Source organism: Salmo salar, chromosome 09, assembly GCF_965601325.2.
Source record: "Salmo salar chromosome 09, fSalSal1, whole genome shotgun sequence".
NCBI lineage: Eukaryota > Metazoa > Chordata > Actinopteri > Salmoniformes > Salmonidae > Salmo > Salmo salar.
This window is the reverse complement of record NC_138299.1, coordinates 70899467-70922304: the sequence shown is the minus strand read 5'-3', so window position 1 is coordinate 70922304 and position 22838 is coordinate 70899467. Positions and strand designations below refer to the sequence as shown.

At 43.1% G+C, this 22838-nt stretch overlaps 1 protein-coding gene across 1 annotated transcript; it reads left to right on the top strand.

Moving 5' to 3' along the window:
• Positions 1-694: 694 nt before the first annotated feature.
• Positions 695-22625, top strand: slc49a3 (solute carrier family 49 member 3). Its single transcript, XM_014212043.2, has 10 exons — positions 695-1025; positions 8587-8745; positions 9259-9475; positions 9802-9878; positions 9981-10118; positions 14702-14818; positions 14941-15093; positions 16179-16336; positions 16447-16559; positions 21963-22625. Exons 1-10 carry the CDS (start codon positions 882-884, stop codon positions 22121-22123), a joined length of 1437 nt encoding a protein of 478 aa, XP_014067518.1. The 5' UTR covers positions 695-881; the 3' UTR covers positions 22124-22625.
• Positions 22626-22838: the final 213 nt, after the last annotated feature.

The window sequence follows — 22838 nt, the reverse complement described above, 5'->3', positions numbered from 1 at the left end:
GTATGACAAAACATTTATTTGTAGTGCTCTAATTACATTGGTAACCAGTTTATAATAGCAATAAGGCACCTCAGGGGTTTGTGGTATATGGTCAATATACCATGGCTAAGGGCTGTATCCAGGCACTCCTCGTTGCATCGTGCAAAGAGCAGCCCTTAGCGGTGGTATATTGACCATATACTACACCCCCCTGTGCCTTATTGCTTAATAAGGCCATGCTCATGAAAAAAATCATGGTCATCCCTCATCTTAAACAGCACAGACCTCCACTACAGTCTATCATATTCATCTCATCTCACATAATTTATCTGATGGTAACTCCTCATGTTCAATATGAACATGAATTTTGTCACTTATAATAATTGAACAGTTGAATAATAGAATTAGGTGTGTTAGTGCTGGGCTAGAACAAAACTCTGCACACCCTCTACCTCGATCTCCAAAGCCGAATGAGCATTGAACTTGACTATCACTATGACTCAATTTTTAGGGATAGACAAAGGGAGGGGCATCCGAATTGCAGTATTCCTGCTGGGGTGTAGTCATTACGCCGATTCTGTTGCAAAACGTTTCGTCTATTACAAAACGTTTTCTGTTAACTTCAAACGGAAAACGCAAACGGGAGTTTCTATTGGACAAATTCAGGTAGGTCTCTCGCCGTTTCGTTACGTTTGGTCTTTTTGCTTTCCGTAATGAATACCCGTCCTCACTAAAACACTGGGCGGTGTTGTTGATCTCAAACCGGCTGGTTGTGTTGCTTTATCGGAATGACAATGTAGGATATGTTTAAATCAACGTTTTAAAGGCACTATACCCTTGGCTCAAATATGCACGTTTGATATTTGAAAGTCTACTGCATCAGGCTGGATACAACACTACTCATGGAAGATGTTGATGAATTTCGGGACGACGTCATTCCGATTAAACCCAATCCAGTACTCGAAATATGTATTGTATTCAAAGTATACAAGAGGAGATGGTTCATTCTGTTCGTGCTGTGCTTGCTAAATTGCTCAAACTCCATAGTAAGTGGCTTTAATTATCATTTGCTGTCTCATACATTAACTTGGCTGTAATCTGTCAATACATTCATGGTGTGATTTTGTAACTTTTTGTAGCAATGTAAAACTCTGTGGCTCAGATTGCTACAACGTTATACCAATGTAATAATCTCCATTTCTCTGATTGCTACAATGTTACACCAATGTAATAATATCTAGGGCTATATTGCTACATTCTTTTAAAAGGTAAATGAACTGGAGAAGCATGTGACACTGTCATGTAGCCTACAGGTTACTTTTGAAAAGTCTGACCTCTACTTTCTATTGTTTGTGATCCTGATATAATATGGTATATTATGTGATTCCCTACTGCCACATTTGATAAATGAACTAGTGTAGCCCACAGCCATATGGCATAGTTTATAGCAACAATTTATGCTATTCTGTTCTTCTGAAAAATACTACATTTACTTCATATCGTGTTTCTTTAGACCTGTCTAGAATAAATAATGGATGTATTGTGATGTTGGCTATATTACATGGTTTTATTAGACTTTTTAAAATGTAGATGTTCTCGAGCAGCATTATGTCCAGGAATTTCCCAAATTGGATCGGTTGTTCGTACCCCCCAGGGCAATTGAACTGATTCCAGAGGCTGATCCAAAACACCCCCGGCGGAGAAGAGGTATTCGGAGTGGACTCCTAATCCGACTCAGCAGGCGCGCTCACCACCCACCGCTTCCGAGTGTATTACTCTCTAATGTTTAGTCTCTGGATAATAAAGTTGACGAGCTCAGGGCGAGGATCTCCTGCCAGAGAGACATCAGGGATTGTAACATACTTTGTTTCACGGAAACATGGCTCTCTCGGGATATACTGTCTGAGTCCATATAGCCAGGTGGGTTCTCAGTTCATTGCGCAGACAGGAATAAAGATCTCTCCGGGAAGAAGAAGGGTGGGGGTATATGTTTCATGATTAACTACTCATAGTGTGATTGTGATAACATATATAAACTCAAGTTATTTTGTTCACCCAACCTAGAATACCTCACAATCATATGCTGACCGCATTACCTCCCAAGAGAATTCTCTTCGGTTATAGTCACAGCCGTGTATATTCCTCCTCAAGCCGTTATCACAACGGCCCTCAAAGACGTACACTAGACTATGCAAACTGGAAACCACATATCCTGAGACCACATTTACAGTAGCTAGGGATTTTAACAAAGCTAATCTGTATAAAACGCTACCGAAGTTCTACCAGCACATTGACTGTAGCACTCGCTCTGAGAAAACATTGGACCACTGCTACTCAACTTTTCGAAATGGCTACAAGGCCCTCCCCCACCCTCCCTTCGGCAAATCTGATCACAAATCTATTTTGCTCCTCGCTTCCTATAGGCAGAAACTCAAACAGGAAGTACCCGTGCTATGGACTATTCAATGCTGGTCAGACCAATCAGAATCCATGGTTCAAGATCGTTTTGATCATGGGACTGGGATATGTTCTGGGTAGCCTCTGAAAATAATATCGACGAATACATGTATACGGTGAATGAGTTTATCAGAAAATGTATAGGAGATGTACCCACTGTGACTATTAAAATCTACCCAACACAGTGCCACCGACGCAGCTAGCTATCAAGGACAGTGGGCTCTCCATCTCTGTAGCCGACGTGAGTAAGACATTTAAGCGTGTTAACCCTCGCAAGGCTTCCAGCCCAGACGGCATCCTTAGCCACGTCCTCAGAGAATGTGCAGACCAACTGGCTGGAGTGTTTACAGACATATTCAATCTCACCATATCCCAGTCTGCTGTCCCCACATGCTTCAAGATGTCCACCATTGTTCCTGTACCCAAGAAAGCAAAGGTAACTGAACTAAATGACTATCGCCCCGTAGCGCTCACTTCTGTCATCATGAAGTGCTTTGAGAGACTAGTCAAGGATCATATCACCTCTACCTTACCTGACACCCTAGACCCACTTAAATTTGCTTTCCGCCCCAATAGATCCACAGGCAATGCAATCGCCATAGCAGTGCACACTGCCCTATCCCATCTGGACAAGAGGAATACCTATGTAAGAATGCTGTTCATTGACTATAGCTCAGCATTCAACACCATAGTACCCTCCAAGCTCATCATTAAGCTTGGGGCCCTGGGCCTGAACCCCGCCCTGTGCAACTCAGTCCTAGACTTCCTGACGGGCCGCCCCCCCAGGTGGTGAAGGTAGGAAACAACACCTCCATTTCGCTGATCCTCAACACAGGGGCCCTACAAGGGAGCTTGCTCAGCTCCCTCCTGTACTCCCTTTTCACCCATGACTGCGTGGCCACGCACGCCTCCAACTCAAACATCAAGTTTGCAGACGACACAACAGTAGTAGGCCTGCTTACCAACAATGACGAGACAGCCTACAGGGAGGAGATGAGGGCCCTGGGAGTGTGGTGCAGGAAAATAACCTCTCACTCAACGTCAATAAAACAAAGGAGCTGATCGGGGACTTCAGGAAACAGCAGAGGGTGCACCCCCATATCTACATTGACGGGACCACAGTGGAGAAGGTGGAAAGCTTCTAGTTCCTTGTGTGACGACCCTCCCACTCTGTCTGCCGTATTTTCTCTCTTTGCTCTTGTTCCTTATTAGGATGCCGGTGGGCGGAGTTGGGAGGGTCGTCAGCTACATGGGAAACACCTGGCCTCGGGTGTGTCCCAGGATAAATAGACCTCTTCCACAGTCATTGGGGAGACTCTCTCCATGCAGACACCTTGTTGTTTTTGGTTGTGCTAGTTGTGGTTTTTTGGTTGTTTGCTTTGGCACCCTTCAACACCCTGCATTATTACATTCATGCATGCAAACACTCACTTACATTACTGATTACACACACCATGGTTCATTGTTCTTAGGTTACTTTATTTAATAAATATATATTTTGATACTCCTTGTCTCCACGTTGTCTCCCTTTTGTTGCGAACTCAGAGCCGGTTCGTAACACTTGGCGTATACATCACTGAAAAACTGAAATGGTCCACCCACACAGACAGTGTGGTGAAAAAGGCACAAGAGTGCCTCTTCAACCTCAGGATGCAGAAGAAATTTGCTTGGCACCTAAAACCCTCACAAACTTTTACAGATGCACAATTGAGAGCATCCTGTCGGGCTTTATCACCGCCTTGTAACGGCTGTCTACGGAAGAAGTGGACCAAAATGCGGCGGAGTTAGGGTTCGTCATTTTTAATGTTACGAACACTATGCAATTAACAAAAACAACAAAACTGACAGCCAACACAGTCCTGTCAGGTGCAACAACAGTGACAAGCACAATTACCCACACCACACAACGGAAACGTAGGCAACTTATGTGTGACTCCCAATCAACCACAACCCTCTACAGCTGTGCTTGATTGGAAGTCACACGGCCAAAATTAAATGAAACAATAAAACACTTACTCCCTTCTGCCACGTCCTGACCCAACTACACCCTCTACTGGTCAGGACGTGACACGCCTGGTACAGCAACTGCACTGCCCGCAACCTCAGGGCTCTCCAGAGGGTGGTGTGGTCTGCCCAGCGCATCACCGGGGGCAAACTACCTGCCCTCCAGGATACCTATAGCACCCGATGTCACAGGAAGTCATTCTGTTCTACTGTATCTTGGTCTATGCCGCTCCGACATTGCTCATCCAAATATTTATGTTCTTAATTCCATTCCTTTACTTTAGATTTGTGTGTATTGTTTTGAAATGGTTAGTTATTACTTGTTAGATATTACTGCACTGTTGGAGCTAGAAAAACAAGCATGTCAATACACCTTCAATAACATCTGCTGAACATGTGTATGTGATCAATACAATTTGATTTGGACAGACTGCTGTAGATCCAAAATTAGTGTTTACCCTTCACTATGAAATACAGTAGCTTAGCAGCCTATAGTGACGTTTCAGGAGTCATCATGAACCCCTTCAGCATATCACTCATTGAGTCAAAATGCATTTGGTTCAGACTTCTACAAGGGTACTGTGAAGGTATCTGCCATATGCTGCACCCTAATATTTCAGAGAATGTAGCTAATGTACCCCTGGGGCTATTGCTTTAATAGGGGATGTGTGCCTTAGGGCAAATCACCCCTGACTATGTCAATGGAAGCCCCACCTTCCACATTCCTTCAATTCTTCCACTCTTCACCTCTAACTGAGCAGAACAATTCACACATTTCTTATAAAATTATAATATTGTAATGCAAAATGTATCAGGCTTTACTCCAACTTAACTGTCCCAGAGGGCGCACATACTCGGACTCCCGAGTGGCGCAGGGGTTAAAGGCACTGCATCTCAGTGCTAGATGCATCACTACAGACCCTGGTTTGATTCCAGCTGTAACACAACCGGCTGTGTTTGGGAGTCCTATAGGGTTTGGCCAGGGTAGACCGTCATAGTAAATAATAATTTGTTCTTAACTGACTTGCCTAGTTTAATAAAGGATAAATAAAAAATCCTTCTGGACAATGTATATTAAAGTTTAATAGCTAGTTTGGTGAAGTTCCCTCCCAATTTGTTAGTTATTCTTCTGCCTGTTTAGCCTGGCTGAGTAAGATGGTTAACGCAACCAAAAAGACGAAAGCTAACAAGGCGGTTCAGGTTCAAGACCATGCCCAAATAAATTAAAAGATACTCACATTTTGTTTTCTGGTATGTCTCGGCGCGGTGCATACTCTTGCTGCCCCTGCTCGGCTCAGCTTGTGTGCGAGACGAAGGAACGGTGTCAGTAACAGTGGCTTGCTGATGCAACCTTTTCAGCGGTGGGTGATAGGCACATGGACGCATCGTGCCGCCTAAATTGGTCACTCTGGGTGGCCCCGTTATGCCAATGGGCTTTGTTGTTGTTGGGGACCCCCATGGGATGAGTTATATCCCGCAAGGTGATCACGACAGACACATCCCCTGAGGGCAGCTACATTTGGGTTGCTGGCATACATCAACAGACAGGGAAGGGTGCCGTCTCTAACCATCTGATCCTTGGCTCACTCACTACTGCTGTGGAGCAGCGCGCCCTTTCCCTCACTCCGGGCGATGCATCTCCCCGGGTGCCTCAATACAGGTGTGGATCTGCTATCCAGGGGTGCCCCAGTTCTCTGGGATCTCCCAGATATGGGAAATGTTTGGCAAGGATGACGTAGATCTTTACGCATCACAATAAAACGTGCGTTGTTGGCTGGTTTTCTCGATAAGGGCTCTGGGTGCTCCTTGACGCATTTCCCCCTGTGGACCTGATTCAGCCCACACTGGAAAGGGTGCATCTGGAGGGATTGTCGTTGATCCTTGTGGCTTCCCATTGGCCCAAACAACATTGGTTCACGGAGATCATTCTCCTTTTAGGCGTCGACCCGGTTTCTAAACCTATTGCACCCATTTGGGATTTGGCTTTGGTTTTGGATGTGCTCTGTTAGGCCCCCTTTGAACCAATGGAGTCATTGGATAAGAATATCCTCTCCTACAAGACCGCCCTGCTCGTGGCTTTGGCCTCGGCCAAATGCGTTGGAGATACCCACGTGTTATCCATTCACCCCTCCTGTATAAAGTTTGCCCTTGTTGACTCTTGCGTCTGACGTTGCGTCCTATTGCACACTTTGCTGCTAAGGTCATGACTATGTCCTACAGGTCTCTCTAGCTTTGAGCTATTTCCCTTTTCGTCTCCTACATTTGCTTCTGAGGAGCAGTGGAGGTTACATGCCCTGTATCCGTATGAGCGTTACGCATGTACATTGAGCGGGCTAGGGGTGTACGTTTGAGTGTCCATCTTTTTGTCTGTTTTGCTAATCCGGACTGCACCTCAGGGGCTATTTCTCTGGTCCGCTATGACAGCAAAAGGCAGGAATTACCTAACTGTGTACGTTCCCATTTCACCAGGGGTTTGGCAACGTCTTGGGTGTTCTTTAAAGGGTTGCCTTCAGGAGATATCTGTTCTACGGCGAGTTGGGCATTACCAAACATTTTTGTGAGGTTTTATTGCTCGAATTTCATTGCCTCCAGTGTAGCCAACAGTGTGGTTACCGCTGGGGCAGGAGAGGGTCATTAAGCAGCATGCAGATGGCACAATACCCGGGTACCGCAGGTTTTCCTATCGGGTTGGAACTCTGAGTGGTCTGCCATTGGCAATTTCATTTGGTGTCCCCTGGGGTCGGCCTGGGATGTGATTTCATGTCCCCATAGCTTTGTTGTACTGAGTTGAGTGACTGAAAGGGAACGTACAGTTATGACTATAACTACTGTTCCATGAAGGAGGGAAAGGAGGTACAACACCTGTTCGGCCATGAACACCTGTTCGGCCAGTTCTGGGCACGGTGAAGATCGGTACTGAATTGAAGGAATGAATTCGTGCCTTCATATTTGCATGTTGTAGCTTAGACTTTACTTTAAATCATCTGAGGTTTTAGTGTTGTGCCCGCCATCGGTTGAGACACAACACGCTCTTGAGTAGGCTGGAATCTATTGCTCAGAGGCAGATGAAATTTAAACTTTGTCTGGATAGGCCAGAAAAGGTGGCACGTCACTCCCTATGCAAATGTTGGGTGTGAAACCTGACACTTCAAGTAAGCTCTGCTGATTGAGAAGTAGTGGAAAGTACTGGCACTATAAGGTACTGGACCCTGCAACGTTCACAGAGGGTTTTGTACACCAAAATGTAAGTTGGAACCGGTCCATAACCGCTCAAAATCTCCTATATAAGGGACAACATCTAAGAGGTTAAAGTTAGGTTAATCTTTGAAGGGGAGGGCACAGGGTTCAAACTGTATATGGTTAACATGCTGTGATGGTATAGGCCTATCACTGTTTATTAGGTTGGGATGGTTGGTCTCTCTTCTCAGCATAGGAATTCTACATATTCATTTTGACCAATGAATGCCAATATAAGTCATAGACTGTTCTCTCTGCTACCGCACGGTAAGCGGTACCGGAGCGCCAAGTCTAGGTCCAAGAGGCTTCTAAACAGCTTCTACCCCCAAGCCATAAGACTCCTGAACAGCTAATCAAATGGCTACCCAGACTATTTGCAAATAAGCCTATGTAAACACTCCATAGTAGCCTCTGGTTTGAATAGTCCGGCCTAAAGCTGGGTCATATGCTAGTGCCTTGTGAGTCATTGCTTCTGTTTTCACGTGACTTGGAGTTCCACAAGGCAAGGCTGTGATTTACTTCCTGCTTAGTGATGTATATTTTTATCACATGATCACATGTATACCAGTGGGTTGCATTTGTCATGCAGTTTTGCCATATCTTCCTTGGAAAAGAGGTATTCAGTCCTTAATAGGACTTCCTGGTTAAATAAAGGTTAAATAGAATATATCAAGCTTTTTTCATTGGTTGATGTCTTGATTGGACTGGAATATTAACAGATCGTGTCCTATCAGACATTTTTGTGTCACTGCATTGTAACATTGGGCAGATAGAATGATTGAGGAAATATCAGTGAAGAACATTTGTGTACAAGCAGTAAGTTGTAAATAATGTAATAACACATTTATTGTATATAATCAAATGATCCTAAAACACCCTCTTCCTTTGTGTTTGTGCTTGTATCCTCAGTTATGGCTGACCTTTGCTCCAGTGGCAGACCATTCAGCCCAGTTCATGGGTGTCACCCTGGACCAGATCAACTGGCTGTCCATCATCTACATGGTAGTGGCCATTCCTCTCAGTTTTGGGACCACATGGATGCTGGACACCTTAGGACTCCGAATCACAGTATGTACAGTCTGGTCAAGGTAGACCACACACAGGTCTCCCTTGTAGAAGAGGTCTCCTGACCTCAATGGGACTTCCTGGGCAAATAAAGTTTAAATAAATAAAACAGACCAGATTCCATTAAACCTGCCTTGCCTACAGTATCATGCAGAATATTTGTTTACAAGTCTGTGTACACACTGAAAACAAACCTGTGAGGGGAGTCTGTCCAGTACTTGAAATGAAAGATACAGACTGTTCCTTTAAGATATGCATGAAATAAATATGCATGAAAGAGATATGCATGAAAGAGATATGCATGAAAGAGATATGGATGAGAGGTATAAGAGGGACATTCAGTAAAGTGTGAATGTTTGAGTTTGTCTGGAAAAATCTCAGATAGAAAGTGTGTGGGCTTTGGATATGAAGTCTGCTGTCAGTGATAGAGGAAGCTGCCCACATGCAGATGGCACTCTGATTTTTTTTACTAAATCGTGCCCATTGTGACATTTTGCCTTTCTGACTGTTCTATAGCTGGTGCTGGGTTCCTGGCTCAACATGTTGGGAGCTGTGCTGCGTTTCGTGGGCATCATGAGGAGCCTACCAAGTGCAGCCAATTTCCCCGTGGTGATGGGGGGCCAAACTCTGTGTGCCCTGGCCCAGCCCCTGGTTATCTTCACTCCCACCAAGCTGGCAGCCCTCTGGTTCCCAGAGCACCAACGGGCTACCGCCAATATGATAGCCTCCATGTGTGAGTGAGCTATGGTTGCTGTCCTGTCCACCACAGATTTTCCTATCAGTTACTCTGTTAAAACTACCTGTGTCAAGTTAGCATTATTGGTTTAGTCACCACTTGCCATATATGTTTTGAATTGCCAACTGCTCCTCTTTCTGTCAGCTTTCTGAGAGATTTTCAGTCAGCTTTTCAGTCAGCTTTTCAGTCACAGGAACTGAGATCCCCTAAAAAGTAGGAAGAGAAAGTCCAAAATGTCTGTTCGTTTATGCTCCAAATAAAGGACAATATCATGGCGGCCTATTTTACATTTTTCGGTTGTGTTTCTCTATTTCTCCTTTCAGCAAATCCCCTTGGGATTCTCATTGCTAGCATCTTTTCCCCTATGATTGTGGGGACTACCAACAACATCCCTTTATTGGTGAGTTAAGGAAGAAATAGTAAAACAGATTGTCTTGACTTTAGATTGCATATATATTTATCACTGCATTAATACTTTTTCCGTGTTCACTGATCTTCCCAGCTGTTCATATATGCTGTACCAGCAGCTATTATCTGTCTCCTAGCAACAGTGGGGATCCGTGATAGTGCCCCCCCAACGCCCCCCTCAGCCAGTGCCGAAAGCTCCAACTCAGAGCCCTTCCTGGAGGGAATCAAGCTGGTGAGGAGTTATACACACAAAGAATGACAATACTGTACTAATAACATTTGTAGTCCCCCTCAACATTTAATTCACTCCTGATGGTACTGAGGTTCAGGCTCATTATACTTCATTTGAGAGGGGTAGCGGCATCCATATTGCATTGTATATTTGGTATTTATTAGTAGATACTCTTCCTTTTTTACTCTCTGTCCAGCAAAATGAAGGCAGTTATACAATTTTAAAAACATTGCAAAACATTAACAACAGATTTCACAACACATTAAGTGTCTGCCCTCAGGCCCCTACTCTACTACCACATATCTACAACACAAAATCCATGTGTACGTGTGTATAGTGTGTATGTTATCGTGTGTGTCTGTGCCTATGTTTTTGTTGCTTCACAGTCTCCGCTGTTCCATAAGGTGTATTTCTATCTGTTTTTTAAATCAAATGTTACTGCTTGCATGAGTTACTTGATGTGGAATAGTGTTCCATGTAGTCATGGCTCGATGTAGTACTGTGCGCTTCCCATAGTCTGTTCTGGATTTGGGACTGTGAAGAGGAATGTCTTGGGTGTCCGAGCTGTGTGCAAGTAGTTCAAACAGACACATCGGTACATTTAACATGTCAATTCCTCTCTCAAATACAAGTAGTGATGAAGTCAATCTCTCCTCCACTTTGAGCCAGGAGAGATTGACATTCACATTATTAATGTTAGCTCTCTGTGTACATCCAAGGGCCAGCCGTGCTGCCCTGTTCTGAGCCAATTGCAAAAAAGTCCCTCTTTGTGGCACCTGACCACACGACTGAACGGTAGTCCAGGTGCAACAAAACTAGGGCCTGTAGGGCCTGCCTTGTTGATAGTGCTGTTAAGAAGGCAGAACAGCGCTTTATTATGGACAGACTTCTCCCCATCTTAGCTTTTGTTGTATCAATATGTTTTGACCATGACAGTTTACAATCCAGGGTTACTCCAAGCAGTTTAGTCACCTCAATTTCCACATTATTTATTACAACATTTAGTTGAGGTTTAGGGTTTAGTGAATGATTTTTCCCAAATACAATGCTTTTAGTTTTTGAAATATTTAGGAATAACTTATTCCTTGCCACCCATTCTGAAACTAACTGTAGCTCTTTGTTAAGTGTTGCAGTCATTTCAGTCTCTGTAGTAGCTGATGTGTATAGTTGTCATGGGCGTCATAAAGGTTGGACCAAGGCGCAGCTGGTAAAGTGCTCATCTTCTTAATTTATTTAAAGAAAACACTTAAACAAAATAAACAAACGAAAAACAGTTCCATAAGGCTCCCAGGCTATACAGAAAATAACCACCCACAAAACACAAGTGAAAACAAACCCAACTAAATATGGCCTCCAATTAGAGACAACGACAACCAGCTGCCTCTAATTGGAGGTCATTGCCAAAAACCCAACATAGAAATAGAAAACTAGATATACACATAGAAATAGAAAATATAGAACATAAACCAAAAACACCGAAACACACAAAACAAACACCCCCTGCCATGCCCTGACCAAACTACAATGACAAATAACCACTTTTACTGGTCAGGACGTGACAATAGTGTTGAGTCATCCGCATACATAGACACACTGGCTTTACTCATGTTGTTAGTAAAATTGAAAAAATAAGTAAGGGACCTAGACAGCTTCCCTGGGGAAATTCTGATTCTACCTAGATTATTTTGGAGAGGCTTCCATTAATGCCCTGTGTTCTGTTAGACAGGTAACTCTTTATCCACAATATAGCAGGGGGTGTAAAGCCAAAACGCATACATTGTTCCAGCAGAAGACTATGATCGATAATGTCAAAAACTGCACTGAAGTCTAACAAATCTTTTATCATCAATTTCTCTCAGCCAATCATCAGTCATTTGTGTAAGTGCTGTGCTTGTTGAATGTTCTTTCCTATGCAGTGGGGGAAAAAAGTATTTGATCCCCTGCTGATTTTGTACGTTTGCCCACTTACAAAGAAATTATCAGTCTATAATTTTAATGGTAGGTTTATATGAACAGTGAGAGACAGAATAACAACAACAAAAATCCAGAAAAACGCATGTCTAAAATGTTATAAATTGATTTGCATTTTAATGAGGGAAATAAGTATTTGACCCCTCTGCAAAACATGACTTAGTACTTGGTGGCAAACCCTTGTTGGCAATCACAGAGGTCAGACGTTTCTTGTAGTTGGTCACCAAGTCTGCACACATCTCAGGAGGGATTTTGTCCCACTCCTCTTTGCAGATCTTCTCCAAGTCATTAAGGTTTCGAGGCTGACGTTTGGCAACTCGAACCTTCAGCTCCCTCCACAGATTTTCTATGGGATTAAGGTCTGGAGACTGGCTAGGCCACTCCAGGACCTTAATGTGCTTCTTCTTGAGCCACTCCTTTGTTGCCTTGACTGTGTGTTTTGGGTCATTGTCATGCTGGAATACCCATTCACGACCCATTTTTAATGCCCTGGCTGAGGGAAGGAGGTTCTCACCCAAGATTTGACAGTACATGGCCTTGTCAAATGATGCGGTGAAGTTGTCCTGTCCCCTTAGCAGAAAAACACCGCCAAAGCATAATGTTTCCACCTCCATGTTTGACGGTGGAGATGGTGTTCTTGGGGTCATAGGCAGCATTCCTCCTCCTCCAAACACGGTGAGTTGAGTTGATGCCAAAGACCTCCATTTTGGTCTCATCTGACCACAACACTTTCACCAGTTGTCCTCTGAATCATTCAGATGTTCATTGGCAAACTTCAGATGGGCATGTATATGTATTCTTGAGCAGGGGGACCTTGCAGGCGCTGCAGGATTTCAGTCCTTCACGGCGTAGTGTGTTACCAATTGTTTTCTTGGTGACTATGGTCCCAGCTGCCTTGAGATCATTGACAAGATCCTCCCGTGTAGTTCTGGGCTGATTCCTCACCGTTCTCATGATCATTGCAACTCCACGAGGTGAGATCTTGCATGGAGCCCCAGGCCGAGGGAAATTGACAGTTCTTTTGTGTTTCTTCCATTTGCAAATAATTACCTTCTCACCAAGCTGCTTGGCGATGGTCTTGTAGCCCATTCCACCCTTGTGTAGGTCTACAATCTTGTCCCTGAAATCCTTGGAGAGCTCTTTGGTCTTGGCCATGATGGAGAGTTTGGAATCTGATTGATTGCTTCTGTGGACAGCTGTCTTTTATACAGGTAACAAGCTGTGGTTAGGAGCACACCCTTTAAGAGTGTGCTCCTAATCTCAGCTCGTTACCTGTATAAAAGACACCTGGGAGCCAGAAATCTTTCTGATTGAGAGGGGGTCAAATACTTATTTCCCTCATTAAAAAGCAAATCAATTTATAACATTTTTGACATGCGTTTTTCTCGATATTTTTGTTGTTATTCTGTCTCTCACTGTTCAAATAAAGGTACTATTAAAATTATAGACTGATCATTTCTTTGCCAGTGGGCAAACGTACAAAATCAGCAGGGGATCAAATACTTTTTCCCCCCACTGTACGTGTGCTGAAAGTCTTTTGTCAATTTGTTTAGTGTAAAATAGCATTGTATCAAGTCAAACACAATTTTTACTAAGTGTTGGTAACAGGCTGATTGGTCGGCTACTTGATCCAGTAAATGGGGCTTTACTATTCTGAGGTAGTGGAATGACTTTTGCTTCGCTTGCAGGCCTGAGGGCACACACTTTCTAGTAAGCTTAAACTGAAGAAAATATCGTCCGCTATTATCCTCAGTAATTTTCCATCCAAGTTGTCAGACCCCAGTGGCTTGTCACCTCTTCCACCTTCACTTTACGGAATTCAAAATTACAGTGCTTGTCTTTTATAATTTGGTCAGATATATTTGGATGTGTAGTGTCAGCATTTGTTGCTGGCATGTCATGCCTAAGTTTGCTAATCTTGTCAATGAAAAAATCATTATCAGTGGGTTTTGTGATGAATGAGCCATCTGAGTCAATGAATGATGGAACTGAGTTTGCCTTTTTGCACAAAATGTCATTTAAGGTGCTCCAAAGAATTTTACTATCATTCATTATGTCATTTATATTTGTTTCATAGTGTAGTTTCTTCTTCTTTTTATTCAGTTTAGTCACAAGATTTCTCAATTTGCAGTACGTTTGCCAATCTGTTGTGCAGCCAGACTTATTTGCCATTCTTTTTGCCTCATCCCTCACAACCATACAATTTTTAAATTCCTCATCATTCCAGGGGGATTTATCAGTTGTTACAGTCATTTTCTTAATGGGTGCATGCTTATTAGTAACTGGGATAAGCAATTTCACAAATGTGTCAAGTGCAGCATCTGGTTGCTCTTCATTGCACACCACGGACCAACAAGTATTCTTTACATCAATCAACATAGGAATCACTGCAAAACATATTGTATGACCTCTTATACACTATATTAGGCCCAGCCTTTGGAACTTTGATTTTCCTAGATAAGGATAATATTGTGATCACTACATCCGACGGATTTGGATACTGCTTGAAATCAAATTTCTGCAGCATTGAATGATCCCTGATGGCTATCTTCTAACAGGAGCATCTGTAACCCACTGTAACATGCGCCTGTCTGCCTCCTGTTCCTTTGTAGCTCCTGAGGAACAAGGCCTATATGATTCTCCTGCTGTGTTTCGGCTCCGGGATCGCTGTGTTCACCTGCTTCTCTACACTGCTGGAGCAGATTATGTGTGTCCGAGGGTACACTAATGTAAGCACCCATCAATGATCCCAAAGGACCAACAAGATTCGTTTTTCATTGCAAAATATGAAAATATATGTCCCATGATTTGGTTTCCTGAGCAATATTTTCAATGTGTGTTCTTGTTGCAGGACTTTGCAGGACTGTGCGGAGGTCTCTTCATTGTGTTCGGTATAGTCGGAGCTGGCTTCCTGGGTCTCTACGTTGACAAGACCAAGAAGTTCACGGAGGTCACCAAGGTCAACATGAGCCTCTCAGCGCTGGCCTGCATTGCCTTCTCAGTGGTGAGTCGGGGTCAAACCTCAGGGTTATCAGTTTAGTACTTCATGAATAGATGTGATGATGAATTAGTTATGCTTGTTCCAAACTAAGGTTTGGGGTGGAAGAAAACAGCATATATTTGCAGTTTTTCTTCTTTCAAGGTATCAAATCAAATTTAATTGGTCACATACGTGTTTAGTAGATGTTATTGCGGGTGTAGCAAAATGCTTGTGTTTCTAGCTCCGACTACAGTAATATCTAAGTAATACCAAACAATTTCACAACACACAGCCTATACTCACAAATCTAAGTAAAGGAATGGAATTAAGAATATATAAATGTATGGACAAGCAATGTCAGAGCGGCATAGACTAAGATACAGTAGAATAGAAAACCTTATATACATATGAGATGAGTAATGCAAAATATGTAAACATTATTAAAGTGACTAGTGTTCCATTTATTCAAGTGGCCAGTGATTTAAAGTCTATAGGCAGCAGCCTCTCATGTGCTAGTGATGGCTATTTAACAGTCTGATGGCCTTGAGATAGAAGCTGTTTTTCAATCTCTCGGTCCCAGCTTTGATGCACCTGTACTGACATCGCCTTCTGGATGATAGCGTGATGAACAGGCAGTGGCTCGGGTGGTTGTTTTCCTTGATAATCTTTTTGGCCTTCCTGCGACATTGGGTGGTGTCGGTGTCCTGGAGGGCAGGTAGTTTGACCCCGGTGATGAGTACCTCTCCGCTGCCGGCAGTGTTTTGGGTCGGCCTCTGGAATCAGTTAAATTGCCCTGGGGGGTGCGAACAAAGGATTCGCTTTGGGAAAGTCATATTCCTGGTTGTAATGCTGGTAGTGCTGTTCAGTTACCGCCGCTCTGATATCCAATAGTTCTTCCCGGCTGTATGTAATAACACAAAAAAATGTATGGTCTATTAATGTAAAAAATAATACATAAAAAACGAAATACTGCAAATGTTCCTATGAGCTAGAAGCACAGCAGCCCTCTCTGTTGGTGCCATTATCCTCTTTACAATCTTCTATTTTTACCAAGAAGTTCTGTGTCTAACACCTTCTCATCCTTGTGTGTGTGTGTTTCCCCCTACCAGGTATCTCAGATGCGGAATCAGGGAATAGCTGTGGCCGTTGCTTGTTCACTCTTCGGCTTTTTCGGCTTCTCCATTTACCCGGTTGCCATGGAGTTGTCTGTGGAGTGCTCCTACCCGGTTGGGGAGGCCACCTCAGCAGGCCTGATATTTATATCAGGGTACATCTGTCTGATACACTGTTTCATACAGGAAGAACATAGACTAAAGAGCAAGACTCTGAATAAAGGGCTATGTGTTAATAAGCATGTTCTTGTTTTTGTTTTTCCAGACAGATCCAGTCAGTTATCTATATACTGCTTCTTCAGGGGTTGACCAAACCAATGGCCTACTCGCCCTTCTCTACCTGTTCTGTAGGAGGTGATGCGGCCTTGAGTTGGAGGGGTAAGTCAAGAACTACCATGTGTATCGGAGGGATTAAAATAGTATATGAATGCTAATTGAGGTACAATCGGCTGCCCACCATTACATTTCTGTAGGCAATTACAGCTATTGGTTGTTTTGTTAGCGGTTAAGACTTTGCATTTGTATGCAAATAACACAAGGTGCACATGGCGGACCGAAATGTTGGCTGAAACGGCATCCTAGACAACACATGCTTTGCCACAGCTAACAATATACAGTACCAGTCAAAAGTTTGGACACAGTTACTCAGTCCAGGGTTTTTCTTTATTTTGACAATTTTCTACATTTCTACAAAACTGTGAAATAACACATATGGAATCATGTAGTAACCAAAAAAGTGTTAACCTCTTACAGCTCCTTAAGGATAGGGGGCAGTATTGACAATTTCGTAAAAAATGTGCCCATATTAAACTGCCTCCTACTCAAACTCAGAAGCTAGGATATGCATATTATTAGGAGATTTGGATAGAAAACACGCTGAAGTTTCTAAAACCGTTTGAATGGTGTATGTGAGTATAACAGAACTCATATGGCAAGCAAAAACCTGAGAGAAATCCTACCAGGAAGTGGAAATCTGGATGCATGGGCTCTCTTCAAGTCTTTTCCTATTGAATACACAGTGACGTAGTAATAATTGTGCACTTCCTACGGCTTCCACTAGATGTCGACAGTCTTTACAAAGTTGTTTGAAGCTTCTACGATGAACAGAGCCCGAGGAGGAGAAGTTGTTGAGACAGGGGGTGACATCACTTCTTGGGGCACGTTCACGAGGGTGGATCCTCCCGTTCCAAAACCTTTTTCAAGACACAGGAACCGTCCGGTTGAAATATTATTGAATCTTCACGTTCTGAAGGCCCTAAGATTGATGTTTTACAACGTTTGACATGTTTGAACGGACATCGTCCGCACACTTTCTACTCTTGGAGTAGCTTACTGGACGCACGAACAACAAGGAGTAATTTGGACATAAATTATGGACTTTATCGAACAAAACAACATTTGTTGTGGACCTGGGATGCCTGGAAGTGCCTTCTGATGACGATGAACAAAGGTAAGGGAATATTTCTAATGCAATGTATGATTTTAGATGACTCCAAGATGGCGGCTATCTGTATAGCCTAGTGTATTTTTCTGAGCTCAGCACTCAGATTATTGCAAAGAGTGCTTTCCTCGTGAAGCTTTTTTGAAATCTTTCATAGCGTTTGCATAAAGGAGATGTTCATCTATAATTCTTTGAATGACAGTTTAATTTTGTATCAATGTTTATGACAAGTATTTTTGTAAATTGTGGCGCTGATTCACCGGCAGTATTTGAGGGAAAATATTTTCTGAACGTCACGCGCCGATGTAAAATGCTGTTTTTATATATAAATATGAACTTTATCGAACAAAAAATGCATGTATTGTGTAACATGATGTCCTAGGAGTGTCATCTGATGAAGATTGTCAAAGGTTAGTGCTGCATTTAGCTGTGTTTTGGGTATTTGTGATGCATGCTAGTTGCTAGGAAAATGGCTGTGTGGTTGTTTTTGTCGATGTACTCTCCTAACATAATCTAATGTTTTGCTTTCGCTGTAAAGCCTTTTAGAAATCGAACAACGTGGTTCGATTCAGAAGAAGTGTATCTATAAAATGGTGTAAAATAGTCCTATGTTTGAGAAACAGAAATGATTAGATTTGGTTTTGAATATGGCGCTCTGATTTTTTCGCTGGATGTTGATCCGAGCGGCTTAAACAAATCAAAATATATTTTATATTTGAGATTCTTCAAAGTAGCCACCCTTTTCCTTGATGACAGCTTTGCACACTCTTGGCATTCTCTCAACCAGCTTCATGAGGTAGTCACCTGGAATGCATTTCAATTAACAGGTGTACCTTGTTAAAAGTTAATTTGTGGAATTTCTTTCCTTCTTAATGCGTTTGAGACAATCAGTTGTGTTGTGACAAGATAGGGGTGGTATACAGAAGATAGCCCTATTTGGTAAAAGACCAAGTTCCTATTATGGAAAGAACAGCTCAAATAAGCAAAGAGAAACGACAGTCCATCATTACTTTAAGACATGAATGTCAGTCAATTTGGAAAATTTCAAGAACTTTGAAAGTTTCTTCAAGTCCAGCTGCAAAAACCATCAAGCACTATGATGAAACTGGCTCTCATGATGACCGCCACAGGAATGGAAGACCCAGAGTTACCTCTGCTGCAGAGGATAAGTTCATTAAAGTTACCAGCTTCAGAAATTGCAGCCCAAATAAATGCTTCACAGAGTTTAAGTAACAGACACATCTCAACGAATCAAATCAAATCAAATTGTATTGGTCACATACACATGGTTAGCAGATGTTAATGCGAGTGTAGCGAAATGCTTGTGCTTCTAGTTCCGACCGTGCAGTAATATCTAACAAGTGATCTAACAATTTCACAACAACTACCTTATACACACAAGTGTAAAGGAATGAATAAGAATATGTACATATAAATATATGGATGAGCGATGGCCGAACGGCATAGGCAAGGTGCAGTAGATGGTATAGAGTACAGTATATACATATGAGATGAGTAATGTAGGGTATGTAAACATTATATAAAGTGGCATTGTTTAAAGTGACTAGTGATACATTTATTACATCCCATTTTTAATTATCAAAGTGGCTAGAGATTTGAGTCAGTATGTTGGTGGCAGCCACTCAATGTTAGTGATGGCTGTTTAACAGTCTGATGGCATTGAGATAGAAGCTGTTTTTCAGTCTCTCGGTCCCAGCTTTGATGCACCTGTACTTACCTCGCCTTCTGGATGATAGCGGGGTGAACAGGCAGTGGCTCGGGTGGTTGTTGTCCTTGATGATCTTTTTTGGCCTTCCTGTGACATCGGGTGGTGTAGGTGTCCTGGAGGGTAGGTAGTTTGCCCCGGTGATGCATTGTGCAGACCTCACTACCCTCTGGAGAGCTTTACGGTTGTGGGCAGAGCAGTTGCCGTACCAGGCGGTGATACAGCCCGACAGGATGCTCTCGATTGTGCATCTGTAAAAGTGTGTGAATGTTTTTGGTGACAAGCCAAATTTCTTCAGCCTCCTGAGGTTGAAGAGACACTGTTGCTCCTTCTTCACCACCCTGTCTGTGTGGGTGGACCATTTCAGTTTGTCCATGATGTGTACACCGAGGAACTTAAAACTTTCCACCTTCTCCACTACTGTCCCGTCGATGTGGATAGGGGGGTGCTCCCTCTGCTGTTTCCTGAAGTCCATGATCATCTCCTTTGTTTTGTTGACATTGAGTGTGAGGTTATTTTCCTGACACCACACTCCGAGGGCCCTCACCTCCTCCCTGTAGGCCGTCTCGTTGTTGTTGGTAATCAAGCCTACCACTGTAGTGTCGTCTGCAAACTTGATGATTGAGTTGGAGGCGTGCGTGGCCACGCAGTCATGGGTGAACAGGGAGTACAGGAGAGGGCTGAGCACGCACCCTTGTGGGGCGCCAGTGTTGAGGATCAGCGGGGTGGAGATGTTGTTTCCTACTCTCACCACTTGGGGGCGGCCCGTCAGAAATTCCAGGACCCAGTTGCACAGGGCGGGGTCGAGACCCAGGGTCTCGAGCTTAATGACGAGTTTGGAGGGTACTATGGTGTTAAATGCTGAGCTGTAATAAATTCTTACATAGGCATTCCTCTTGTCCAGATGGGTTAGGGCAGTGTGCAGTGTGATTGAGATTGCATCGTCTGTGGACCTATTGGGGCGATAAGGAAATTGGAGTGTATCTAGGGTGTCAGGTAGGGTGGAGGTGATATGATCCTTGACTAGTCTCTCAAAGCACTTCATGTTGACGGAAGTGAGTGCTACGGGGCGATAGTCGTTTAGCTCAGTTACCTTAGCTTTCTTGGGAACAGGAGCAATGGTGGCTCTCTTGAAGCATGTGGGAACAGCAGACTGGGATAGGGATTGATTGAATATGTCCGTAAACACACCAGCTAGCTGATCTGCGCATTCTCTGAGGACGCGTCTAGGGATGCCGTCTGGGCCAGCAGCCTTGCGAGGGTTAACATGTTTACATGTTTTACTCACGTTGTCTGCGGTGAAGGAGAGCCCGCAGGTTTTGGTAGCGGGCCGTGTCAGTGGCACTGTATTGTGGCACTGTTAAGAGGAGACTGTGTGAATCAGGCTTTCATGGTCAAATTGCTGCAAAAAAAACACTACTAAAGGACACCAATAAGAAGAAGAGACTTGCTTGGGCCAAGAAACACGAGCAATGGACATTAGACCGGCGGAAATCTGCCCTTTGGTCTGATGAGTCCAAATTTGAGATTTTAGGTTCCAACCGCCCTGTCATTGTGAGACGCAGAGTAGGTGAACGGATTATCTCCGCATGTGTGGTTCCCACCGTGAAGCATGGAGGAGGAGGTGTGATGGTGTGGGGTTGCTTTGCTGGTGACACTGTCAGGGATTTATTTAGAATTCAAGGCAAACTTAACCAGTATGACTACCACAGCATTCTGCAGCGATACGCCATCCCATCTGATTTACTTTTTGTGGGACTATAATTTCTTTTTCAACAGGACAATGACCCAACACACCTCCAGGCTGTGTAAGGGCTATTTGACCAAGAAGGAGAGTGATGGAGTGCTGCATCAGATGACCTAGCCTCCACAATCACCCGACCTCAACCCAATTGAGATGGTTTGGGATGAATTGGACTGCAGAGTGAAGGAAAAGCAGCCAACACGTGCTCAGCATATGTGGGAACTCCTTCAAGACTGTTGGAAAAGCATTCCGGGTGAAGCTGGTTGAGAGAATGCCAAGAGTGTGCAAAGCTGTCATCAAGGCAAAGGGTGGCTACTTTGAAGAATCTCAAATATAAATTATATTTTGATTTGTTTAACACTTTTTGGGTGACTAGATAAGTCCATATGTGTTATGTCATAGTTTTGATGTCTTCACTATTATTCTACAATGTTGAATACAGTAAACATTAAGAAAAACCCTTGAATGAGTAGGTGTGTCCCAACTTTTGACTGGTACTGTATGTTGCAAATGCATTATTCCCATTGAAATTGAGGGGACAGGTGCCCCGACAAGCTATAGTTTATTTTACAAAGAATACATTCAAAAATATTGCCCTCCAAAAATAAATGACGTGCCCAAGGCCAAAACACAGTAATGCCGGAGGTTATGTTCAGTTAAGTTGCCACTCTTATTTCTAAATATAACATAATGAAATCCTCTCGGGATTTGATAAAGAGGAACAAGCCTGTATTGTTATTGTCTGGTTCTTTGCTGTGGCTCTAGCGGCGTGATTCTAGAACACACACAGTGATTAGTTCCTGTAGAAATGGCTAAAAATGACTTAGCTCCAGTCATTGATTTGTCTTTTTCCTGTGTACGTCTCCACAGTGCCCGTGCTGGTGATGGCAGGCCTGTTCAGTGTCTTTACCTGCTGCTTCGTTATCTTCTTCCACACGAAGTACAGGAGACTGGATGCTGAGGCACAGGCTGGTGGAAAAAAGACAACTCTGACAACCTGTGACAGCACGTCAAACTCTGACCAAAAGTAGGAACAGGTCAGGGGTTAACTGAACTGCTTTGAGATCACTACCTCACTGGCATCATTTCAGAAGCACGCCAATTCTCACAGGAGGCCAAGTGTATTGACTTATCATTACATTCCGTTATAAAGATTATTTAGGTTTTCATTTCTACCTTTGCTATACTGCTTCATTCTCTAGTCCCAAGTGAATGATTTCAGTTTTTACAATAGCAATATTTACTATTGCTTAAACGGTGGTGGTAAACAGTGATCATAAGTTACTCAATTTGAAACTGGGCTTTCCTTTTATACAGGTATGTATTAAGAGGAATAGCATCTTATGCACCTTTTGTACTGATGCGGAGCAGAGTTGAGGTCATTTCGGCTCGGTCTGTTAAATTGGACATTAAATGTATGATGCAAAAGTAATCCAATAACATAATTAAACTGATGGTGGTGGACATGTATGCTTGTGGGGTGTAGACAGACTAGTTCATTAAAAAAAAAATCTGGGTATTTGAATGATGGCACATTTTTGTCAGTACCAAATTCTTTTATATATTCAATTGTGTAAATTTGGTATTTTAAACTACTCCTGTAATATACTTTATAGTAAAATAAACCACCATGTCAGTCATTGGTTTAATTCGCTTCTAAATACATACAACTTAGTGAATAATTGTCAAGACTTTCATTTCTCTGGGATACTATTATGTACCGTTTACCACATGCATACACCCCGA

What these genes read in the sequence shown, in the direction of transcription:
- slc49a3 (XM_014212043.2), top strand. Translation starts at nt 882, where the DNA reads ATGGAAGATGTTGATGAATTTCGGGACGACGTCATTCCGATTAAACCC. An exon ending in CCAACAACATCCCTTTATTG is followed by an intron (nt 9,879 to 9,980) that starts GTGAGTTAAGGA and finishes TGATCTTCCCAG; the next exon opens with CTGTTCATATATGCTGTACC. An exon ending in TGCGGCCTTGAGTTGGAGGG is followed by an intron (nt 16,560 to 21,962) that starts GTAAGTCAAGAA and finishes ACGTCTCCACAG; the next exon opens with TGCCCGTGCTGGTGATGGCA.